Here is a 22283-nt window from a genome sequence, read left to right as displayed (position 1 = left end):
ATTTCTTTTCTCTCCAGTTCTATTCAGTTCCTTCTCATTAGTTACGTGGTCTACCCACCTAATCTTCAGCATCATTCTGTAGCGCCACATTTCAAAAGTTTCTACTGTCTTCTTATCTAAACTGTTTTATCGTCCATGTTTAATTTACCTACACGGTTACACTCCATGCAAATACCTGCAGAAAAGATTTCTTCACGCACAAATCTATACTCGACGTTCCAAATTTTTCTTCTTCAGAAACGATTTTCTTGCCACTGCTAGTCTACATTTTATATCCTCTCTAATGAGACTATTATCAGTTACGTTGCTGCACAAATAGAGAAACGTATGCACTGCTTTAAATGTCTCATTTTCAAATTTTTCAGCGTCACTTGATTTAATTCGGCTCCATCCCATCATCCTCGAACTTTAATTTCTACTCCAAACTTTTCTTCTTATAGTCACGTAAGAAACACCAAAAAAATTTCAATGATGTTGCCGGTGAACAATGAATTCAAGTTTGTACTCGAATGTAATGCTCCATCGAATCTTATGCGCACCCCAATTTGAATAGAGCATATGGTAAAAAAAGAAAAGGTGCTCATCAGATTCGCGTAACCACGATGTATATGTAGATAATCTCATTATTTCGGATAGTTTTCTTCCGTTTATGCAATCAGAAAGTCTTCTAATAATTAGGAACATCATGTGTTTATTTACTGAAACAACATCTCTTTTTCATAAAGCGTCTTAGAATAAAATTTTTACCGGTACACGGTCGTCATCTGAAGTGGAAAATGCTGAACTATCGTCCTCTCAAAATTCATGCAAAACTTCCTAGAAGCCCAAAAGCTTAATAAGTGAGTCTACATATGCACTACATAGTCTTTGTTACGCATTGTTTGTACATTGGGCTACATATACATATCAAATGCAGACAAATATTTTCTTAGCAGAGTCATGTATGATATACTGTGCGGCTGGTCCCGGCGGAGGTTCTCGGGGATAGGTGTGTGTGTTTGTCCTTAGGATAATTTAGGTTAAGTAGTGTGTAAGCTTAGGGACTGATGACCTTAGCAGTTAAGTCCCATACGATTTCATACACACTCATGTATAATCTATTATTATTATGATTCAGATCTGGATGACAAACTATACTCAACAGTTACTTTTAGAGGTCAGGACTGATATTCAAGACACAGTGTTCACAAAAGTGAAAATAAGAACTTAACATGGACATACACATACCAATATTTTTAAAATTCTTGTCAAATATTAGTTTCCGCTTTGTGGTTCAGATCTCTCACTAGTCTATGAATTATTACGTTATTTCATTCAGAGAATGACGATCACAGGTGCATGTCTTGGAGACATCTTAAGATCTTCAGCGGAACATGACGATGTTCTCTGGTAAGTTCAGAATCTCTGCGTCTCACTCAGGTTCCTCATTTCCGAGATCAGCAGTGAGTTGTCGACTACTTCCGCCGAATCGAGCGTCCATCTCCTGGTTGATCTGCGCGAACGTCTTGCCCTTGGTCTCGGGCAGCAGGAAGTAGGTGTACACAGCGCCGCACACACACAGCACGGAGAAGGCCCAGAAGGACCAATAGGCGCCCACGCTGTCCGACACCACCTGGAACATCTTCTTCAGGAAGAAGCCGTACAGCGCTATCACTGTCGTGTTGATGGGTGTGGCGGCGCCCTTCACAGAGACGTGGTATATCTCGCCTATTATCGGGTAGAGGACTGAACCTGCGCCGAAACTGAAGGAGACCTGCAACACAGTTACAAACTTTTACAACAGGGTGCAATGGTATGTTGACCTATCAGTAAAAGTCTAATGGTAGGTTACTGCCAACACCACGCCAAGTTTCGTGCCACATTTAGATGATATGATGTGTTCTATTAAAAGAAGAAATGCGCTCATAATCATCACTGAACAATTCGCGTCGCGCTTCGAAGGCTTTGTTTCACCTTTTGGTGACACTCTTGAATTTTTACTCCTCAACGCATCTCTGATGAACGCAAGATCGTTAAAGATTTAATTGAATTTTACCTCAGATACCATAGAATAAGACTTCTTCGACACTGTATGCGCTTCTCTCTTAGGTCTGCTGCAAACACCAGCAATTTAGTTACATTTTGTTGTATACTTACGTCTAAGAATTCTGAAACACAACTCTAATATGATCAATACCAAATATTTTTAAGCGTTTCATGCTAGTTTGAAGTTACAAATATTCCTAAATGGCTATACATTTAAATACAGAGCTCTTCAAGTTACTACCGCAATATACAGAAACAGTCGGAAAAGCTTGTAACAGTGTTGCAGGATAGTCTGTGCTGAAAAATAATTGTTAAGAAACAAAATCGATAGTTTGCGGTTTTCGAGTTAATTAGCACTGAAGTTAGCCAGTGAGGTTGTTGCGCGCACAAATCCAAGCAACCTGGTAGAAACGGTGTCGCCAAACATGTTCTTTGTCTGGTTTCTTAAAAGCGAACAAGAGAGCGATACAAAAATCGGACAAGGGACTATAGCACGGACTGAATCCGAGCCAAAGGCTGAGCAGTCTCTTGCGCTGTCATCTACACTTTTAGGACGACCATCACTAATTGTACCTGGCGGGCCGCTTGAATTTGCTCGCGCAACGGCCTGATTGGCTAGCTTCAGTACTAATTAACTCGGAAACTGCACAGCGTATCGAATTTTTTCTCAACAACTATTTCTCATCACAAACTATCCTGCAACACCCTTACAAGCTTTTCAGACTTTTTCTAACCATCCTGTATACTGTATATTCCTTGAATGATTTGGGATAGGTGTGTAAGACTAGTGACGTACTAGCGGGCAGTAAGTGCGGATAAAACACACATAGTGTTACTGGGTCGAATACAGGGGTGTAAAAGAAGTAATATATAAAATTAATAAAAAAACTACCTACAATGGTGTCGAATTCGTATTCTGGTGTTCCTAGAGTGATTTCAGACTGTTACGATGTCATTTAAGGTCAAGTTTAGATGGTAATAGGAATAGTATCGTGTACGACCTTCTGGATTGACTAATGGGGCCAGAAACATTACTCTCGTGTCTCTATCGCTTGAGAAAATGGAATAAAAAATAATCGAGCACACTGTGTAATCAATCACTTGTTGACAAAATTCTGATTATGTATACGATACTTTTACGTCTTTTTCCACAGATGTTTTTTCCAATAAACAGCTGTAGTCAGACATGGTACTGTGCATACGCTGCAGCATAGTATTATATAAAACTAGACGTCTCTTACATTGAAGCCAATCATGGCAGCGAGTGGCACCCAGGCGAAGGCGGAAGGGACGTCTCCTCGGACGTCGTTGACGTAGAAGTAGGCGCCCTCAACAGCGAGGCAGACGCCGCAGGTTACCAGAGACACCATGACGAGCGTCTTCCGACCGAACCTGTCAATCACTAATGACGCCCCGACGCTCGACAAGAGCTGGACAGAGATCTGCATAATAGAGGACAAGTTCGGATCGAGTTCACTGCCGCTCATTTTGTATATTGTGTTCGTGTAAGTCGACAGCGCTATAGCGCCGGTGGACATTTGCAGTATAATGAAACCTAACGTTACGAGCAGTGTCCGACGATGCACTGGTATGGTCAGCAGGTCTTTAAGCTTTCCTTTCGTTTCTTGCTTCCGCCGTATGCTGTCATGCATCATGTCCAGTTCCGCCTTTAGCTCCTCGGGGCTGAGATTTCCCTTTATCTTCTGAAGTGTATTGACGGCGTCTTGTTCCGTGCGTCGCATTAAGAGGAAGTACGGTGATTCGGGCATCCATACAAAGGTGATGAAAAAAATAACGGGTAAGGTTGCACAAATAGCAGCGGCATTCGTAATAGATAGGTAAGGGCCGAGGCAGTAGATCAACAAACTGCCAGTATCCGTCAGCACATTGTGAACAGTTATGATTGTGCCCCGTATGTCGGCGTCGGCAATTTCAGACAGGTACATGGGCATCACGGTGTTGATGAGTCCGCCACTGAGGCTGCCGATTGACCTGGCGGCTAGCAGCATGCCGAAGGAGTCGGCGAAGGCGACCATCAGCCACCAGACGAGGAGGGGCACGGCGCCGGCCAGCAGCAGCTTCTTCCGGCCCACGCGGTCCACGGCGAACCCGGCGGCGAATATGCCGACCAGCATGGTGAGCGAGTTGATGGACGCCAGCCACGAGCCCTCGTCGGCCGTCAACGGGACGGGCGAGTCCTCAGACTCGAGGATGAGCAGGGTCGGCGCGGGCCATCCCATGAACGACCCGTACGACGCGTAGATCAGTGTCGCTACAACAGACAGATAATGTAAATCGTCGTTGTCCCTTCAGCACTGGAGACATTTTTCAATATACGAATACACGATGTGAAAAAGAAGTCTGTTGAAAGGGTTTTAGAGGTTTCTAACTGAGTACCCAATGTTGCCCAGGTATGTACTTTATTCCAATCTTCTGTTAGTTCACCTTACTCTTCCTTCTCTCTCTGTTCACTTCCTCCTCCCCTCCTCTATGTCCATCTCCTCCTGCTACTCTCTCGCCCATCTGTTCCTTCCCCTCTTTGCCCATCTGTTCCTCCCTCTCACTCTCCGTCCGTTTGCATCTCCCCCCTCTGTCCATCTGCTTCTTATCCCTCTGTCCATCTCCTCCTCCCCCGTCTGTCCTCCTCAACTCCTCTGTCTCCTCCTCCCCTCTGTCCATCTCATCCTGCCTCTCCCTCTGTCCCTTTCTTCTTTCTCTCACTCTATCCATCTCTTCTTCCCTCTCCCTCTCTCTCTGTCCGTCTCTTCTCTTCTCTCCCATATTTATAACCAACTCATCCTTTCCCCTCTCTGTCTCTCCATCTGCTACTAGCCCATTCCTTCTATATGTTATCGCTCTCACAGTATTTCTTTCCAGATAGTAGGTAATATGTGTACCAAGTTCTGTTGAAATCGATCCTGGGGTTTAGGAGGAGCTTTTTACTCTGGACTTTGGCTGCGTACTCACATGTCACATATTTTTCACATATGTTAACATATTTCACACCTGTTTGTACAAATATTTCAACTGTATCTCTAGTGAATTTCGCCCTGCACTTTCGTTCTCACACTGGTCAATATTTATGACATCATATCTGGTGAACTATGTGTCGTACAATAACATAGTTTTTTTAGGTTCATCCAGCGGTACATGTGCATACTGTCAACGAAATCTGTTGCGAATAGACTTAGTAGTGAAGAAGTAATAAATCAGAACGTCGTGCATTATACAGCTGTTTTTCATGCATCTCAATGTTTATGGCACCATATCTCACGAACTATATCGCACAATGCTTTATTTTTGCAAGTATATTCAGTGGTATATGTGAATATTGTCTGCAAAATTTGTTGCAAGCAGAGTTAGAAGTAAAAGCTCATGCCTGATGCCGCAGTTTTACTACAAGAGCAGCGAAAACGTAGTAAGCGTAAACGTTTCTTTCTTTCACTATTTTGTGGGGCGTGTCAGCAAGTAGAAGTCTCGTAAAGTACGAAATCATGTGTGTAGGTGGTTGCAAGTCACTAAGAGCTCTCATTCTCAAATACTGGATGAATATAGTCTGCCTATTTGTGCATCGCTTCATCATAGGTTTAAGAGTAGTCGAATCATAGCTGATAAGGAAAAGCTGAACGAAGCGAAAAAGAGCGTAAAGAGAGCAATGAGAGAAGCATTCAACGAATTCGAACGTAAAACATTGGCAAACAATCTAAACAAGAACCCTAAAAAGTTTTGGTCATATGTAAAATCGGTAAGCGGATCTAAATCCCCTATTCAGTCACTCGTTGACCACGATGGCACCGAAACAGAGGACGACCGAAGAAAGGCAGAAATACTGAATTCAGTGTTCCGAAACTGTTTCACTGCGGAAAATCGTAACACGGTCCCTGACTTCAGCCGTCGCACGGACGCCAAAATGGAAAATATTGAAATAAACGATATCGGAATTGAAAAACAACTGCTATCACTTACTAGCGGAAAAGCATCCGGACCAGACGAGATACCCTTAAGATTCTACAGTGATTATGCTAAAGAACTTGCCCTCTTTCTATCAGCAATTTATCGTAGATCGCTGGAAGAACGTAAAGTACCTAGCGACTGGAAGAAAGCGCAGGTCGTTCCCATTTTCAAGAAGGGTCATAAATCAGATGCGAATAATTATAGGCCTATTTCGCTTACGTCAATCTGTTGTAGAATAATGGAACATGTTTTGTGTTCTCGTATTATGACGTTCTTAGATAATACAAATCTCCTTCATCATAACCAACATGGATTCCGCAAACAGAGATCATGTGAAACTCAGCTCGCCCTATTTGCCCAAGAAATTCACGGTGCCGTAGACACTGGCGAGCAGATTGATGCCGTATTCCTGGACTTCAGGAAGGCATTTGATACGGTTCCGCACTTACGTTTAGTGAAAAAAATACGAGCTTACGGAATATCGGACCAGGTTTGTGATTGGATTCAGGATTTCCTAGAAGAAAGAACACAACATGTCATTCTTAACGGTTCAAAATCTGCAGATGTAGAGGTAATTTCGGGAGTACCGCAAGGAAGCGTGATAGGACCTTTATTGTTTACAATATACATAAATGACTTAGTTGACAACATCGGTAGCTCCGTGAGGCTATTTGCAGATGACACGGTTGTCTACAAGAAAGTAGCAACATCAGAAGACTCGTACGTACTCCAGGAAGACCTGCAGAGGATTAATGCATGGTGCGACAGCTGGCAGCTTTCTCTAAACGTAGATAAATGTAATATAATGCGCATACATAGGGGCAGAAATCCATTCCAGTACGATTATGCCTTAGGTGGTAAATCATTGGAAGCGGTAACGACCGTAAAATACTTAGGAGTTACTATCCGGAGCGATCTGAAGTGGAATGATCACATAAAACAAATAGTGGGAAAAGCAGGCGCCAGGTTGAGATTCATAGGAAGAATTCTAAGAAAATGTGACTCATCGACGAAAGAAGTAGCTTACAAAACGCTTGTTCGTCCGATTCTTGAGTATTGCTCATCAGTATGGGACCCTTACCAGGTTGGATTAATAGAAGAGATAGACATGATCCAGCGAAAAGCAGCGCGATTCGTCATGGGGACATTTAGTCAGCGCGAGAGCGTTACGGAGATGCTGAACAAGCTCCAGTGGCGGACACTTCAAGAAAGGCGTTACGCAATACGGAGAGGTTTATTATCGAAATTACGAGAGAGCACATTCCGGGAAGAGATGGGCAACATATTACTACCGCCCACATATATCTCGCGTAATGATCACAACGAAAAGATCCGAGAAATTAGAGCAAATACGGAGACTTACAAGCAGTCGTTCTTCCCACGCACAATTCGTGAATGGAACAGGGAAGGGGGGATCAGATAGTGGTACAATAAGTACCCTCCGCCACACACCGTAAGGTGGCTCGCGGAGTATAGATGTAGATGTAGATGTAGATGTAGATCGCTACCTTCGCGTCTTTCTCACCGCCACCACCACCTCCACTCCTACTCTTTTGGGAGGTAGGTAGTTCTTACCCAGACAGTGGTTCTTTCCAGACAGTAAGTGATATCGGTCGCAGGTGGGACCAGAGCACTGCAGGAGAGGTCGAGCATTAACGGTAAACATGCAATCTACCGGGAACTGCCCGAACGTTTGTCATGCCTGCACGCAACGTGCATTAAAAATTACGGAACATCCTGCATTGCTGTCCACACAAAATCACCCATGTTCAATAGTTGCTTCCTGTTGACCTGCCAGCAAGACAAACGATCGCTCTCGAATTTCCTGCTCACATGGAAGTCGCCTATTAATGGCTATGGAACATTCTGTGGACAAACGAAGCCCATTTCCATCTCCAAGGACATGTCAATACGCATAACTGCAGAATATGGGAAACGTTAAATCCGTACGCTCATCAACCGGTAGTACTTTATTCTGCAAAGGTTACTGTGATGCGGGTTGCCGGCATAGGTTATCGAAGGGCAGAATTTTTCGTTGAGATGTGTCCTGCTCGTCCTGTTTATCATTTGTAGCCGACCCCAGTTACGTTAAGACGATTATAGTGCCATCTATTGGTAATTTTTTTCCCCGTAAAGTTTCCCCTTCGTCAGTATCACGCTGTTCAGTTTGGACGTCATCCTGAGCAGCGGTTGTGTTTCCACAGCGCTTTGAAACTGGAACTTCAACTATGGACGCCAACTGCCTTCCCGCAGTGGTAACACCGGGTCCCGTCAGATCACTGAAGTTATGCGCTGTTTGGCTTGATTAGCACTTGGATGGGTTACCATCCGGGTCTGCCAAGTGCTGTTGGCAAGCTGAGTGCACGCAGCCCTTGTGAGGCCAATTGAGGAGCTACTTGACTGAGAGGTAGCGGCAGCGCCACGAAAACTGACATCGGTCGAGAGAGCGGTATGCTTAACGCCTAAGGGCTGAGGATGACACGGCGGTCTATCGGTACCGTTGGGCCTTCAAGGTCTCTTCGGAGGATGTTTTTTTCCTTTTTTTAAAAAAAAAACTTTGAGCACATTGTACATTTCTAGTTTGGCAATAATGTATACAGCATCACTGGTGTCACTGTCGTCAGTACTTTGCGGTCGCTGTCATATTATGATTCTAGGGGTCGTGTAAACAACTGTTTGCGTACTGATAGGTTGTAGAAATGGGGATAGGGTTTTGACATACTGGTCAATACGTGCGGCGTGTTGGGCTGTAATTTTTCGTAAGACAGACGGGAGATATAAGGAAAGGAATATGTTTCAGTGCGTGTTTAAATAGAACACCTTTCGTATATTTGATTTTGTACTGTGCGTAACGTAAATAATTACATTAAAGTTTGTCTTGCCTGAAGCACCACTGTCTTTAAACAGTTTATGTATGTGTAAAAGGTTTTAACAAATCTAGTACCGTAATGACCCAAAAAAGCCGCAGTTTTTACCTAAATTCCATCCTCGAAAAGTTAAGCTACGTTGTCTTTTTACACACAGTTGCTGTACAAAAATTAAGTTCATTTGCAACAGTACAACTAGCGTCTGTAGTCGAAAGAGGAGACAAGGTATTTATTACACAACAATGTGAACTTTTCCTGTTTTTTTATCGGCTTTAACATTGTGTAGGGCTACCAGCGTTGTTTCCTTAGGTTATAATTCAGTTTCGGTTAGATGCTAGTAAGAAAGCCTGATTTATTACGATATGAACGACCATTTAGAGCGAAAAGCAACATCAAGCTAAGGAATTCGGCGTAGTTACGACGCAAGCTTCAAGTTTACCATTGTCCGTTGCGCCAAAACCACAACCACCAGAGTGGGCTGAAGAAAGTATGGACTGGACGAATGTAATGTGTGACGTCGGATTGCTTCAGAACAAAAATTACAGAAAGCAGTTTCAAAGAGATAATCATTCATGGGACCGAAATGAGCCAAGTATGCGGAAATTGGATCTAAGGTTCTTTCCTATGTGCAAGATAAGAGGAAAGATGGTATACCTGTCTCACGGAAATTATCCAACTCTAGGCCTTGGAATAAGCAAAAGTCTTAAATGTGCCACAACGAGAGTTTCGTGCGAGTATTGGTTGGTGTCGTCTCTTGATGCGGAGAATGGTCTTGCTTTCCGACGAAGTACTAAGCTAGCAAAGAGAATGTCACCAGTTTTCGAGGAGAAGCTGGTCAATTTCCAGCATTACGTCGTCCAGTTGCGAAAGTGTCACTCATACCCTTTTCATCAATTTGGAAATACTGACGACACAGCAGAATTTTTAACTTGCCGAGCAGTACGACAGTAGACATGAAAGGAGCAAAAAGTATCTCATGAAGAGGAGCTGGCGATGATGAAAATAGAATTACTGCGATGTTAGCTGTTACAGCCGATGTGGAAAAGTTACCCTTTTACGTCATTCTGAAGAGAAAACCCATGCCCAAAGAAAACTTTCATATGGGTTTATAGTCCAGTATATAGCGAGTTTTCAGCTTACATTAATTGATTTTTTTTCTATGAACGTTTGGTGTGGTGTGGATGTGCCAAATGTAAGTTATCCACCTCGAAAGTGGGGGGACAACTTTTGGTGGTCGAAAAATCACGAAATTTTCAGACTCATTCCAGGTTTTGGCTTGTAACTCGAAAACGGTCCATATTTTGGAAATAAACGTTCTATATTAAAACAAAGAGAGTGAAATCTTACGTCGATTAAAAGAAAAAATTTGAAAATTGATACAGAAGTTAGATTTTTATGGGGATCCAATAAACAGCAAATGTTTCCAACTTTGCGAAAATGTGCGACAACTGCATGCACTGGTGCATCACATTTTGCAGCTGCGGGACGCCAGTTTCAGAAGCTCCTGGGGAGCAGGTTCTTTCATTATAGGAATGGGAGTGAGTCCGAGACTGTCCCATCCCCAACCTCATTCAAGTGGGCCTAGCGTGTTTCCCATCCACCACTAAACTTGGAGGAATGCTCTGTAACTGTGCAGGTCTGCAGCATCGAGTGCTAGAGAAGTCGGGGTAAGATGAACTTCACCTTTGTTGACATCTTCACAAAAAGATGATATCTCAGCTCATTGATGCTGTGGGTGGTCGTTGTCCTCGTGCCATACATTGATCTTCTCCCCACAACTTTCTCTCACAACACTTTGGTAGCCGTACACATTGGTTGAAAGATCTGAACTGAAGAGCTCGATGGTAAAGCTAAGGTGGGGGAGTAGGCCGCCCCCCCTCGCCCCCTCCCTATCATTCGGTCCCCTTAAGGAGCAACGACGTCCCCACACGAGGGAACAGGTTACCTGCTCTCCCCTTTCTGCGATCCAACTCTTCGTCCCACTCCCTCCTTATCTCAACATTACGAAACAGCTCGCCAAGCGCCCTTCTTTGATGTGCACATATTCACCTATTCATTGAAGATATAAGTCATGTGGGATTTCTTTAGGCAGAATGTATTCTGGATGACCAACTTCCCTAAGTTAGTAATAAAACCCAATTTTTTCTTATGTATTTAAATGGATGTACAAGTAGGTACATGGAAAATATGCTTTTAGACCTAACATAGAATATATGTTGCGAACAAGACACCAGCAGTACTAGGCGAAAATTACCAAAAAATTAGATTTTCAAATTCTCATAAAATTCCTTAAAACCAGTTTCAAATGCATTCAGATGCCACATTATATCATCAGAATGAAATCAGAGTTGCATACATCAAGAAAGAGCGAAAACCCGATAGTGTGAATACAGGCTTTCCTCAATTTTGCTTTATGTTTAGAAAAAAATTTCAAAATTGGTCCAGTTTGGAAGCATTGATGCTTTTAGAACTCATGGCCTGATGCTATGCACAACTTTTTAGCAGGATTGGGGGGGGGGGGGGAGGGGAGGACGGTATTGACAAAATTTGATGTTGGAAATTTGCAGCACATTTAAAATGGACAAAACACAGTTTTCGGCAAAGTTGGATAAATTTGCTGTTTTTTGGATCCCCATAAAAATCGAACGACTGGATCAATTTTTAATTATTTTCTTTTAACCGACGCAGGATTTTATCCTATTTATTTTACTGAAGGGTGATTATTTCCTAAATATGGACTGTTTTCGAGTTATAAGCGGAAAACTGGAAAAAGTCCGAAAATTTCGAATTTATTCGGTCACCAAAAGTTTTGCCCCCCACTTTCGAGGTCGAAAACTTAGATTTGGCATACTCACACCATAACAAACGATCCTAGAAAAAAATCTTTTGCCAGAATTAATGTAAGCTGAACGACTTTTCGGCTCCTCTATGTACTAGGGTATTAGTGATTCGCTGCCAAGGTAAGGGCTGGATGATCACGCAGCAGATGGTTGATTGTCCACCGTTTGGAATCGCAGATATGGGGCATTGTTTGCTAAGAGAGCCATGTTAGTTTTGAGAGCTTTTAAGAGACATCTAACAGCTGAAGTAAAAGATAAACTTGTTGTCCTAAAGACAATTCTTGTCGTAATACCTGGAGGAATGGCTTCAAACCTACGGGTACTAGATGTTGCAACAAGCAAACGGTTCAAGGACAACCTACGAAAATTGTATTCAGATTGGCTCTTGGAAGAATACCATGTCCTTACCCGTTTGGTAAGACAGAGAAACCGCCTGTCATCCTTTTGTGTGAGTGTCTTCGCACTTCACGGCCCTTAACACTATCAGAGGCCATCATGAAGGGGTTCAAAAAGTGCTGCATGCCGAATGCGGTGATGGCACTGAGGACGACGTACTGTAGGAAGAGAATGAAGAAAATGATAGGAGTGAGAGTGAGAATGATGAACTGAGTACGGGAACTGATAGCGATAAGAGTAAATAAGATAAAATACGTTGCGAACATTTTGTATCAAATGTTAGAACAAACGTTTTCGGTAAATACCTGTGTTACGTGTAAGTAAAAATAGATTTTTGGTAGTTTTTCTCCTCTCAGTCAGTGTGCGACTTATTTTCGTGCAAAATCTTTTTTTTTTTAAGTTTCTTCCTTGAAATCTAGGGTTGCCGCTTATTTTTGGGCTAATACGGCATTAACAGATGTAGTTTAATGATGTGTTTTTAACCTATGGCTGTCACCTTGGCGTTAGTTATTTTACTATTGTTTCTTATTTCGTAATTATTACGATATTTCAGGCTTCAAAGAAAAAGGAAATATCTAATGGACGCCTGGGTAAAAGCAGTTCGCAGGCGAAACTGGTCACACAAAAATGATTCGCGTGTTTGTTTCCAGAAGACATGAGTCTAGCTGGTCAGACGATGAGACTTACGTATTTTCGGGAATTGGTCGCCTGGTGGAGCCTCATATTCGTGAAGATGCTGGTGATAACAATTTACAGGCATTGATTACAGTTTATCGTCAAGTTATGATGAGCCTGATATAGCTGATACGTCAAGACGCAAAACGAAACTGTTGGGAGAACTGAGGGAAAGAAACATAGTTAATGGGTCAGTAACGATGAACGAAATGTCATTTAGGTTCGGTAAGTAGTAGCAGTCAGTCTTTGTTTGTTAATGGCCATGAAAGTTTAAAAAATGTAACAACATTAAACTTGTATTATTCTTCACTACTTACTGTTTTCTCATACATATAATAATGAGTCGAGTTGCCTTCTACATCTGCATCTACATACATACTCCGCAATTCGCCATACGGTGCGTGGCGGAGGGTACCTCGTACCACAACTAGCATCTTCTCTCCCTGTTCCACTCCCAAACAGAGCGAGGGAAAAATGACTGCCTATATGCCTCTGTACGAGCCCTAATCTCTTGTCTTATCTTTGCGGTCTTTCCGCGAAATATAAGTTGGCGGCAGTAAAATTGTACTGCAGCCAGCCTCAAATGCTGATTCTCTAAATTACCTCCCTATCGATTCACGAAAAGAACGACTCCTTTCCTTTAGAGACGCCCACCCGAGTTCCTGAAGCATTTCCGTTACACTCGCGTGATGATCAAACCAACCAGTAACAAATCTAGCAACCCGCCTCCGAACTGCTTCTATGTCCTCCCTCAATCAGACCTGTTAGGGATCCCAAACGCTCGAGCAGTACTCAAGAATAGGTTGTATTACTGTTTTATAAGCGGTCTCCTTTACAGATGAACCACATCTTCGCAAACTTCTACCAATGAGCCTAAGACAACTATCCGCCTTCCCCATAACTGCCATTACATGCTTGTCCCACTTCATATCGCTCTGCAATATTACGCCCAAATATTTAATCGACGTGACTGTGTCAAGCGCTAAACTACTAATCGAGTATTCAAACATTACGGGATTATTTTTCCTATTCATCTGCATTAATTTACATTTATCTATATTTAGAGTTAGCTGCCATTCTCTACACGAATCACAAATCCTGTCCAAGTCATCTTGTATCCTCCTACAGTCACTCAACGACGAACCCTGCCGTACACCACCGCATCATCAGCAAACATCCGCACATTGCTATCCACCCTATCCAAAAGATCATTTATGTAGACAGAAAACAACAGCGGATCTACCACACTTCCCTGGAGCACTCCGGATGATACCCTCACCTCCGATGAACACTCACCATCGAGGACAACGTACTGGGTTCTATTACTTAAGAAGTCTTCGAGCCACTCACATATTTGGGAACCAATCCCATATGCTCGTATCTTACTTAGGAGTCTGTAGTGGGGCACCGAGTCAAACGCTTTTTGGAAGTCAAGGAATATGGCATCCGTCTGATACCCTTCATCCATGGTTCGCAAGATATTATGTGAAAAAAGGGCGAGTTGCGTTTCGCAGGAGCGATGCTTTCTACAGAGGTGCTGATACATGGACAGCAACTTCTCTGTCTCAAGGAAATTCATTATATTCGAACTGAGAATAGGTTCGAGAATCTTGCAACAAACCGATGTTAAGGATATTGGTCTGTAATGTTGAGGATCCGTCCTTCTACCCTTCTTAAATTCAGGCGTCACCTGCGCTTTTTTCCAGTCGCTTGGGACTTTACATTGGGCAAGAGATTCGCGATAAATGCAAGCTAAGTAAGGAGCTAATGCAGTAGAGTACTCTCTGTAAAACCGAATTGGAATCCCATCAGGACCTGGTGATTTATTTATTTTCAACCCATTCAGCTGCTTCACAACCCCAGGGATGTCTATCACTATGTCCTCCATACGGGAATCTCTACGAGACTCAAACGGCGGTATGTTTGTACGATCCTCCTGCGTGAAATATTTCTCAAATGCTAAATTTAAAATTTCAGCTTTCGTTTTGCTGCCTTCCGTTGCCAGGCCAGACTGATCAGTGAGTGACTGGATGGAAGCCTTCGAACCGCTTACCGATTTTACGTAAGACCAGAATTTCCTTGAGTTTTCAGCAAGATATTTTGCTAAGGTATGACGGTGGTAGTGGTTGAATGCTTCACACATCGCTCTTTTTACAGCAGTACGAATCTCTAATAACTTTTGCCCGTTCTCATTCTCCCGATCTTTCTTGTACCGCGAGTGCAACTGCCTTTGCTTCCTGAGCGTTGTCCGAATTGCGCTGTTAAACCACGGTGGGTCTTTTCTGTCCGCAACCCACTTTTTCGGTACATACTTGTCCAATGCGTGATTTACAATGTGTTTAAAATTTGCCCATAATTCTTCCACGTCCATCGTACCGGAAGTAAATGAAGTCGATTCATTTACTAAGCGGAATGCTAAGAACTGCTTATCTGCTCTTTCTAGTAAGAATACTCTCCTAGTCTTCTTGATCGACATTTTAACTTTCGTAACCATAGTCGTAATGACAACATCATGATCACTAATCCCAGTCTTAACACTGACACCGTCGATGAGGTCTGGTCTGTTCGTGGCTACCAGATCTAAAATATTTCCATTACGCGTTGGCTGTCGATTTAGCTGCTCAAGACAGTTTTCGGATAATGTGTTCAAAAGTAATTCACACGACGGCTTGTCTGTACCATCTGTAATGAATCCATAGACATCCCAGTCTATACTAGGTAGGCTGAAGTCGCCTCCGACTAATATAGCATGATCCGGGTACTTCTGTGATACAGAATGTAGACTCCCTTTGAATGATTCTAGAACTGTCACGGTGGAACCTGGTGGCCGGTTATAACACCCAACAATTATCTTTTTTCCCCTAGCCCTGTTAAACGCGTCCAGATAACTTCACAGTCACACTCTACTTCGACCTCAGTAAACACAATATTTTTGTCAACTGCAATCAAGATACCACCTCCTACAGTGTCTAATCTGTCTTTCCGATACACGTTCCAACCCTCACTAAATATTTCAGAACTTTCTATCTCAGGGTTCAGCCAGGTCTCAATCCCGAGAATAATTTGGGCGCCACACGCTTCCTGGAGGGCAGTAAATTCGGGAACTTTATTCCGAACACTCTTTTTTTTCTTTATTGTTATTTGACACCTTACAATAAGGTGGGCTGGCAGCAGCACACAACACTGCTCTTCAGCCACAAGTTTTACAGAGAAAATATAATGGAGACACAGAGAACAACGTGAGGGGCAAAAAACAGTAGACACAGAAACAAATAACATCTAGCCATTCACACGCGAAGAAACCTAAAACGGTTGGCACTCCACACGGACACTGGTGACCGAGACGACATGTGAACGATGGAGCGTGGGCGGCGAAAAACACTGAGGCACAACACTAAAACGATGGCGATGATCTCTGGCATGCGAATGTCCACTTTACGTGTGCGAGTCCGGGGACCTGCCAAGAGGGGAAGAAGGTGGTGGGGGGGAGAGGGGAGAGCAAAGATACCAAGGGCAGAGGAGATGGGGAGAGGAATGAAGGTATGGGGGTATGGGAAGCCCGGGGGAGGAGGGGGGAGAGAGGGAGGAGGGAGGGAAGGGGGAGAGAAGGGAGAGAGGGTGCCCATAGGAACAAACACAGGAAGAGGGAGGGAGTATCAAAGTTGGTAGGAGGGGTAGACGGAGGGGAGGAGGGCTACATCAGGGAGGGGGAGCTGGCGGAAGCCACCTTGGGAGAGGGTATGGAGAGTGGAGAGATGGAGAGCAGGTGAGACGTGGAAATACAGGCGCGGTAGCGGACGGGGGCGGGAGAGGATGGGAGAGACAAGTGGTTGAGGAGGATCGAGTTTACAGGAGGTGTAGAGGATCCGTATCCGTTCGAGGAAAAGGAGGAGGTGGGGGAATGGAATAAGGTCGTACAGGATCTGCGTGGGGGAGTGGAGACGGATGTGATAGGTGAGGCGAAGAGCATGGCATTGTAGGATCTGAAGGGATTTGTAAAAGGTAGGGGGAGCGGAGATCCAGGCAGGGTGGGCGTAGCAAAGGATAGGACAGATGAGGGATTTATAGGTATGGAGGATGGTGGAGGGGTCCAGACCCCATGTACGGCCAGAAAGGAGCTTGAGGAGACGGAGTCGGGAGCGTGCCTTGGCTTGGATGTCGGAGGTGGGGGGTCCAGGAGAGGCGACGGTCAAGGGTGACGCCAAGGTACTTAAGGGTGGGGGTGAGGGCGATAGAACAGCCATAGATGGCGACATAGAAATCGAGGAGGCGGAAGGAAAGGGTAGTTTTGCCTACTATGATCGCCTGCCGAACACACTGAAAATTTACTGCTAATATCTTGATAGCTGAAATGTCTTTACACTGAGCGCATCCTGATTTCCCTGCCTGCACGTCGACTGGTGAGTGTTCATCAGGACACCTCGCACTACTGCCTAGCCTAAAACCCCCCAAGATGCCTGCAACCTAGTGTCGTCGTGAAAACTAGGCTTTACGCTTTTATTATCTGAAGTTTCTGAGTGAGCGTGCCAAGTTTCCGTCACTTCCGACAGATAGCGTAGCTGTAGTACAGTTTCTAAATGGCGTCTGTAGGTGATATACATTACAAGTAATGTACTGAAATTCTCACTGCAGAGAAAGAAACTGTGGGGAATATTCATTAACGCTTGTGCAAAGTCTATGGAGCATCTGCTGTCGACAGAAGTACAGTTAGTCGCTGGGCATGGAGGATGAGGTCATCAGAGCTTCAGTATTTGCAGCGGTCGGGGAGACCATCCACATCTGTCACACCTGACGTGTTGCAGCGAACTTATGTTGTGATTAGCATTGCGACTCGGCAGTTGGCGCTACATCTGTCAATCAGAAAAGGAAGTGTGTATGCAATTATCCGCACTCTTGGATATTCAAAAGTGTGTGCAAGATGGGTCACGCAGTGTCAAACGGTGGATCACAAATCACACAGATAAATCGTTTGTCTTGATTTCTTGCAACGTTTTGAAGCTGAGTGGGAGGCCTCCTTGTTCCGGATTGCTACAGGTGATGAAGCCTGGGTTCACCGTGTTGAGCCCGAAACAAAACGACAGTCGATGGAATGGCGCCATTCCCACTCCCCGCAGAAGAAAAAGTTCAAATCAACTGCTTCCACTGGTAAGATAACGACCACTGTGTTCTGGGACTGTGAAGGTGCGATTATCATTGATGTGATGCCAACAGGTGGCACCATTAATTCAGAAGCATATGTCAACACATTAACAAAACTCAAGAAGAAAAAAAATGGCTCTGAGCACTATGGGACTCAACTGCTGTGGTCATAAGTCCCCTAGAACTTAGAACTACTTAAACCTAGCTAACCTAAGGACAGCACACAACACTCAGCCATCATGAGGCAGAGAAAATCCCTGACCCCGCCGGGAATCGAACCCGGGAACCCGGGCGTGGGAAGCGAGAACGCTACCGCACGACCACGAGATGCGGGCAAACTCAAAAAGAGCTTCCGGCGACTTCGACGCTGCAGCAACCCAGGAAAAGTTCTGCTGCAACGCGATAACGCTTGGCCCCCCACATGGCTGAGGACTGCTGAACACATCGCAAAGCAGGGTTGGACAGACGTACCCCATCCATCCTACAGCCTTGACCTAGCCCACTCACACTCGCTTGTTTGGGTCATTAAAAGATGCCATTCCTGGAAGACATTTTGAGGATGATGAAGAGGTGATTCACACAGTGAAGCACTGCCTCCGCCAGCAGGACAAGGTTTGGTACCGACAGGGCATACACGCCCTTGTTTTGCACTGGAGAAAGGCCATAGAATGGGATGGAGATTACGTGGAAAAATAGAGTGTGTAGATAAAACACAATTCTTTCGCGTGTGTAATTCTCATTATGTTCAATAAGGAATTGTTGAAGAAAAAAATGCAGTGCATTACTTTCTGGGCAACCCTCGTAGTACTGTATACAAAGTTTTTGACGTTTGGTGAGGTAAGATGGCGGTGTCAGCCTTCAGTAATAGACACACCTTTTCCAGTCTAATGTGTGTGTCTGGTCATAATAATTCACCTGCCAAGAGAGACATGCGTGTTAAAGCACCACTTCCGTGATGGGCAGGTGCGTTGGCTCCAGACTGAGTCCTCTGGCGGATTAACAACGAGGGTCGAAGTACCGACCAGCGTGGGAATGGTTTTTAAGTGGTTTTCCGCACCTCATTAGGTTATTACTGGGCTGGTACGCACGCAAGTTCCTCTCCAGTTACACCATTTGAAAACATTTAGAAAATTTTCGCTCACTTTCATATGAAACAGTGCACGCAGACAAATGGGAGACACATATTCCATTCTCGGGGTTAAGGGGTGCAGACAGGGCGGGCATCCAGCCACCGTTTAAAATTAACCATACTATTTTTGGAGTATTGTATGGTAGTGAAACATGGACTGTGGGAAAACCGGAACAGAAGAGAATCGAAACATTTGAGATGTGGTACTGTAGACGAAGGTTGAAAATTGGTTGACTGATAAGGTGAGTAATGAGGTGGTTCTGCGTAGAATCGGAGAGGAAAGGAATATGTGGAAAACACTGACAAGGAGAAGTGACAGGATGGTAGGACATCTGTTAAGACATGAGGGAATGACTTTCATGGTACTACAAGGAGCTGTAGAGGGCAAAAACTGTAGAGGGAAATAGAGATTGGAATACATCCAGCAACTAATTGAGGACGTAAGTTGCAAGTGCTACCCTGGGATGGAGTGGTTGGCACAAAAAGAAATGCTAATTCCGTTCTTAAGCATACCGACACTGCGCCAGTTCGAGACTAAGGCACAAGAAAAAGAAGAAAAAGAGTCATGATTGTACCACATGGTAAACTTAAGCGATTTGACATTTAAAGAAAACAAAAATTACTTCCAAAGTGTGGAGTGATGGACTCGGCTGATGCTGTGCGTTTATTCCTAAGGAATACTCTTAACAAAACTCACATTTTTTTAATATCACATACATTAAAGCAGTTCCCCATTGAGAGCAATCTTCACAATTTGCTTAAGATAACGGAATACAGATTTTCCTTAAAATTTCTCAATACCTTTAAAAGGATGAAATGAAGTTGCGGATAACCCATCAGCAAAATTCTACTACTACAAATGCAGAGAATAAGAACTCAGTCTGATCAAATCGGAAAATTCAGTTCAATCTTAATGTCTGTCCCACTTATCCAAAAGATAACACATTAAATTGGGTCTTAGCATATCTTCACTTAACGAACAATTAATTTAATCTTAATTTCCTTGAACAGGCGGAACGCTTTTGATGAAGACTTTATCAAAGGATAAGGCATAAGCAAATATCACATAATAACAAAGAATTTCCGAGGGCTTGCCATCGTGTGACGAACCAGTTCAATTGCAAACAAACGCGATTTAGGAAACAAATTCGTCACACATCACGAAGCAGAAGTATGCATCAAATAAACACCTCAGGTAACTATTCAGATGTAGAAAAGAGTAATATGAAATTACGTCCATGCTCACACTACTGTTGTAACTGCAGTCAGGTTTAGGGCGAGGAAGAGGATGCCTGGTAAATGGTTTCAACATATGAGGCCTGCAACGTAAATACCGCAGGAGCCGGTTTCCGCATCCAGAGTATAGAGGAATTTAGGGGCCTCCCCTAAGTTAAGACTGGAGACACGGTGTAGTACCTCATTTCTCACGGCGTCAGGCACACCACAACGCTTTAACAACAGCAGTTACACAGGTCTGCAAAAAAATATTTTTTTAAGTTGTTTGAAATTTGATAACTGACTTTTATGTACTTTTCAGCGCTGATTTCAAAACTGCATTCCATTTTTTTTTTCATCACGTCAAGTTTTCTCACAAGAAAGGCAGTATTTTTGAGTATAATAACAAAATATAAGCAATTTATCACATTTTTTCCAACGTCATAAAATTTTACTTAATTTATAAATCATGTTCTAAACTATATTTCCAGTAAATTTCCATTTATCTTTAAGCTCATAAGTCCTTATAATAACGCTTTCGCTTTCTGTCTAAGCTTCTTTTATTGCTTTTCCGGCTGTGGACTCGTTGAGGATCATCTCTTTTTATCATCCAAAGGTAGTCCGCTATCATGTCGACGTTCTATCTTCCTTGATATCTTCTTTCCATTTCTTTGATGTCTTGGTGGAATCTTTCGCCTGCTCTTCACTTACATCACCAAGCTTTGAAGGGAAGTAGTCAAGATGTCAGTGGAGAAAATGAACTTGAATGCTCTTGTTACAGCTCAGCTTCTTAAAGTTGTCGAGCTTGTCTGCGACGATTGTATTGTAGTTTGGATCTCTTTTGTTTCCTAGGAAACCGGTAATAACTAATGTAAAAGATGTCCATGCTCCCTTTTCTTTTGTTTCCCTTTTGTCCACAAAGTTGGGATCTGTCATTAGTTTTCTAATGTCTGGACCGACAAAGATTCCTACCTTTAGATATGCCTCGGATAAACCAGGAAACTGTCCACAAAGATATCTGGAACACTTCCCTTCTTTTGGCAGTGCTTTAACAAATTGTTTCATCAGCCCGAACATAATGTGAAGTGGTGGAAGTAACACCTTTTTGGGATTCACAAGGCTTTTCCTCTCAACATTTTTAACCCCTAGCTGTAAGGTTTTCCTGAAGGACCAAGCTGTTATCTGTAAGGTTTTTCTCAAGGGCCAAGCTCTTTTTATGTAGTGTTGCTTTCTGTCTCAGCTGTCACATTCGCAGAGAAAGCAAGTGAACTTTGTATAGCCACTTTGTTGACCAAACCACCACATAGTGTCCATTTGTGGTCTGAATAGCAGAGTTTGCTTAAAATCAGTTCAAGGTTTTCGTAACATTTTTTTAAAGTGAACCGAGTGTCCAACTGGTGTAGAAACGTACTTATTGCCATTGTGTACAAGTACTGGTTTAAGGCTTATTTTTGAAGAATCAATAAAAAGTCTCGACTCCTCACAAGCATATTCTATTTTGAAACGTGCCGTCAGTCCAGGAACATCACTGCAAGACACCAGGTCACCTTCTTGATAGAAGAAAGATACAAACTCCTTTTCCATCGATCGATACGAAGAAAAGGATGTACCTGGAGCCTAAAACCTCTGTCGATTCCTTAGAAAGGCCTAGGTCTCTATCTAAATCGTTCATTTCAGATTGTGAGAATGGAATGGGATCGGTTGTGCCAGCATCATAGCAATCTCTGTCTTCTTCACTATCACCTTGCTGAGCCAATGGCTCGTGATCATCTATATCATCCAAAGAATCTGGAGGAGAGGGTATTGGTACTAGGTCCATGAGGAATAGGGCGAATGGCTGATTGAATGTTAGGGTAAGAAATATCCTCTTTGTTTTTCAAATTGAAACCTCGTACGTTGCAAGAACAAAACTAGCAGTCATCACTATGATTTTTGGGCTCCCTCCAAACCATTAGTATTCCAAAACGTAGGGACTGCTTTTTACGTTGAAACCACTGCCTCAGTTCTTCAACACACACTGAACAAACTTTGTGTGGGGACCAA

At 43.4% G+C, this 22283-nt stretch overlaps 1 protein-coding gene across 1 annotated transcript in view; it reads right to left on the bottom strand.

Annotated features, from left to right (window-relative positions):
• The window catches only part of LOC126094116 (uncharacterized), a 155227-nt gene extending 133168 nt beyond the window's left edge, over positions 1–22059 (bottom strand). Inside the window, exons 1-3 of the mRNA XM_049908774.1 lie at positions 21984–22059; positions 3267–4297; positions 1416–1753 (exon numbers count right to left, since the gene is read on the bottom strand). Coding sequence (XP_049764731.1) covers positions 1416–1753; positions 3267–4297; positions 21984–22059 — 1445 coding nt within the window. The remainder of the gene's footprint in view (positions 1–1415; positions 1754–3266; positions 4298–21983) is intronic.
• Positions 22060–22283: the final 224 nt, after the last annotated feature.

The sequence above is a fragment of the Schistocerca cancellata genome, chromosome 1, assembly GCF_023864275.1.
Source record: "Schistocerca cancellata isolate TAMUIC-IGC-003103 chromosome 1, iqSchCanc2.1, whole genome shotgun sequence".
NCBI lineage: Eukaryota > Metazoa > Arthropoda > Insecta > Orthoptera > Acrididae > Schistocerca > Schistocerca cancellata.
The sequence above is the reverse complement of the archived record's forward strand: the minus strand, read 5'-3'. Positions and strand labels throughout refer to the sequence as shown.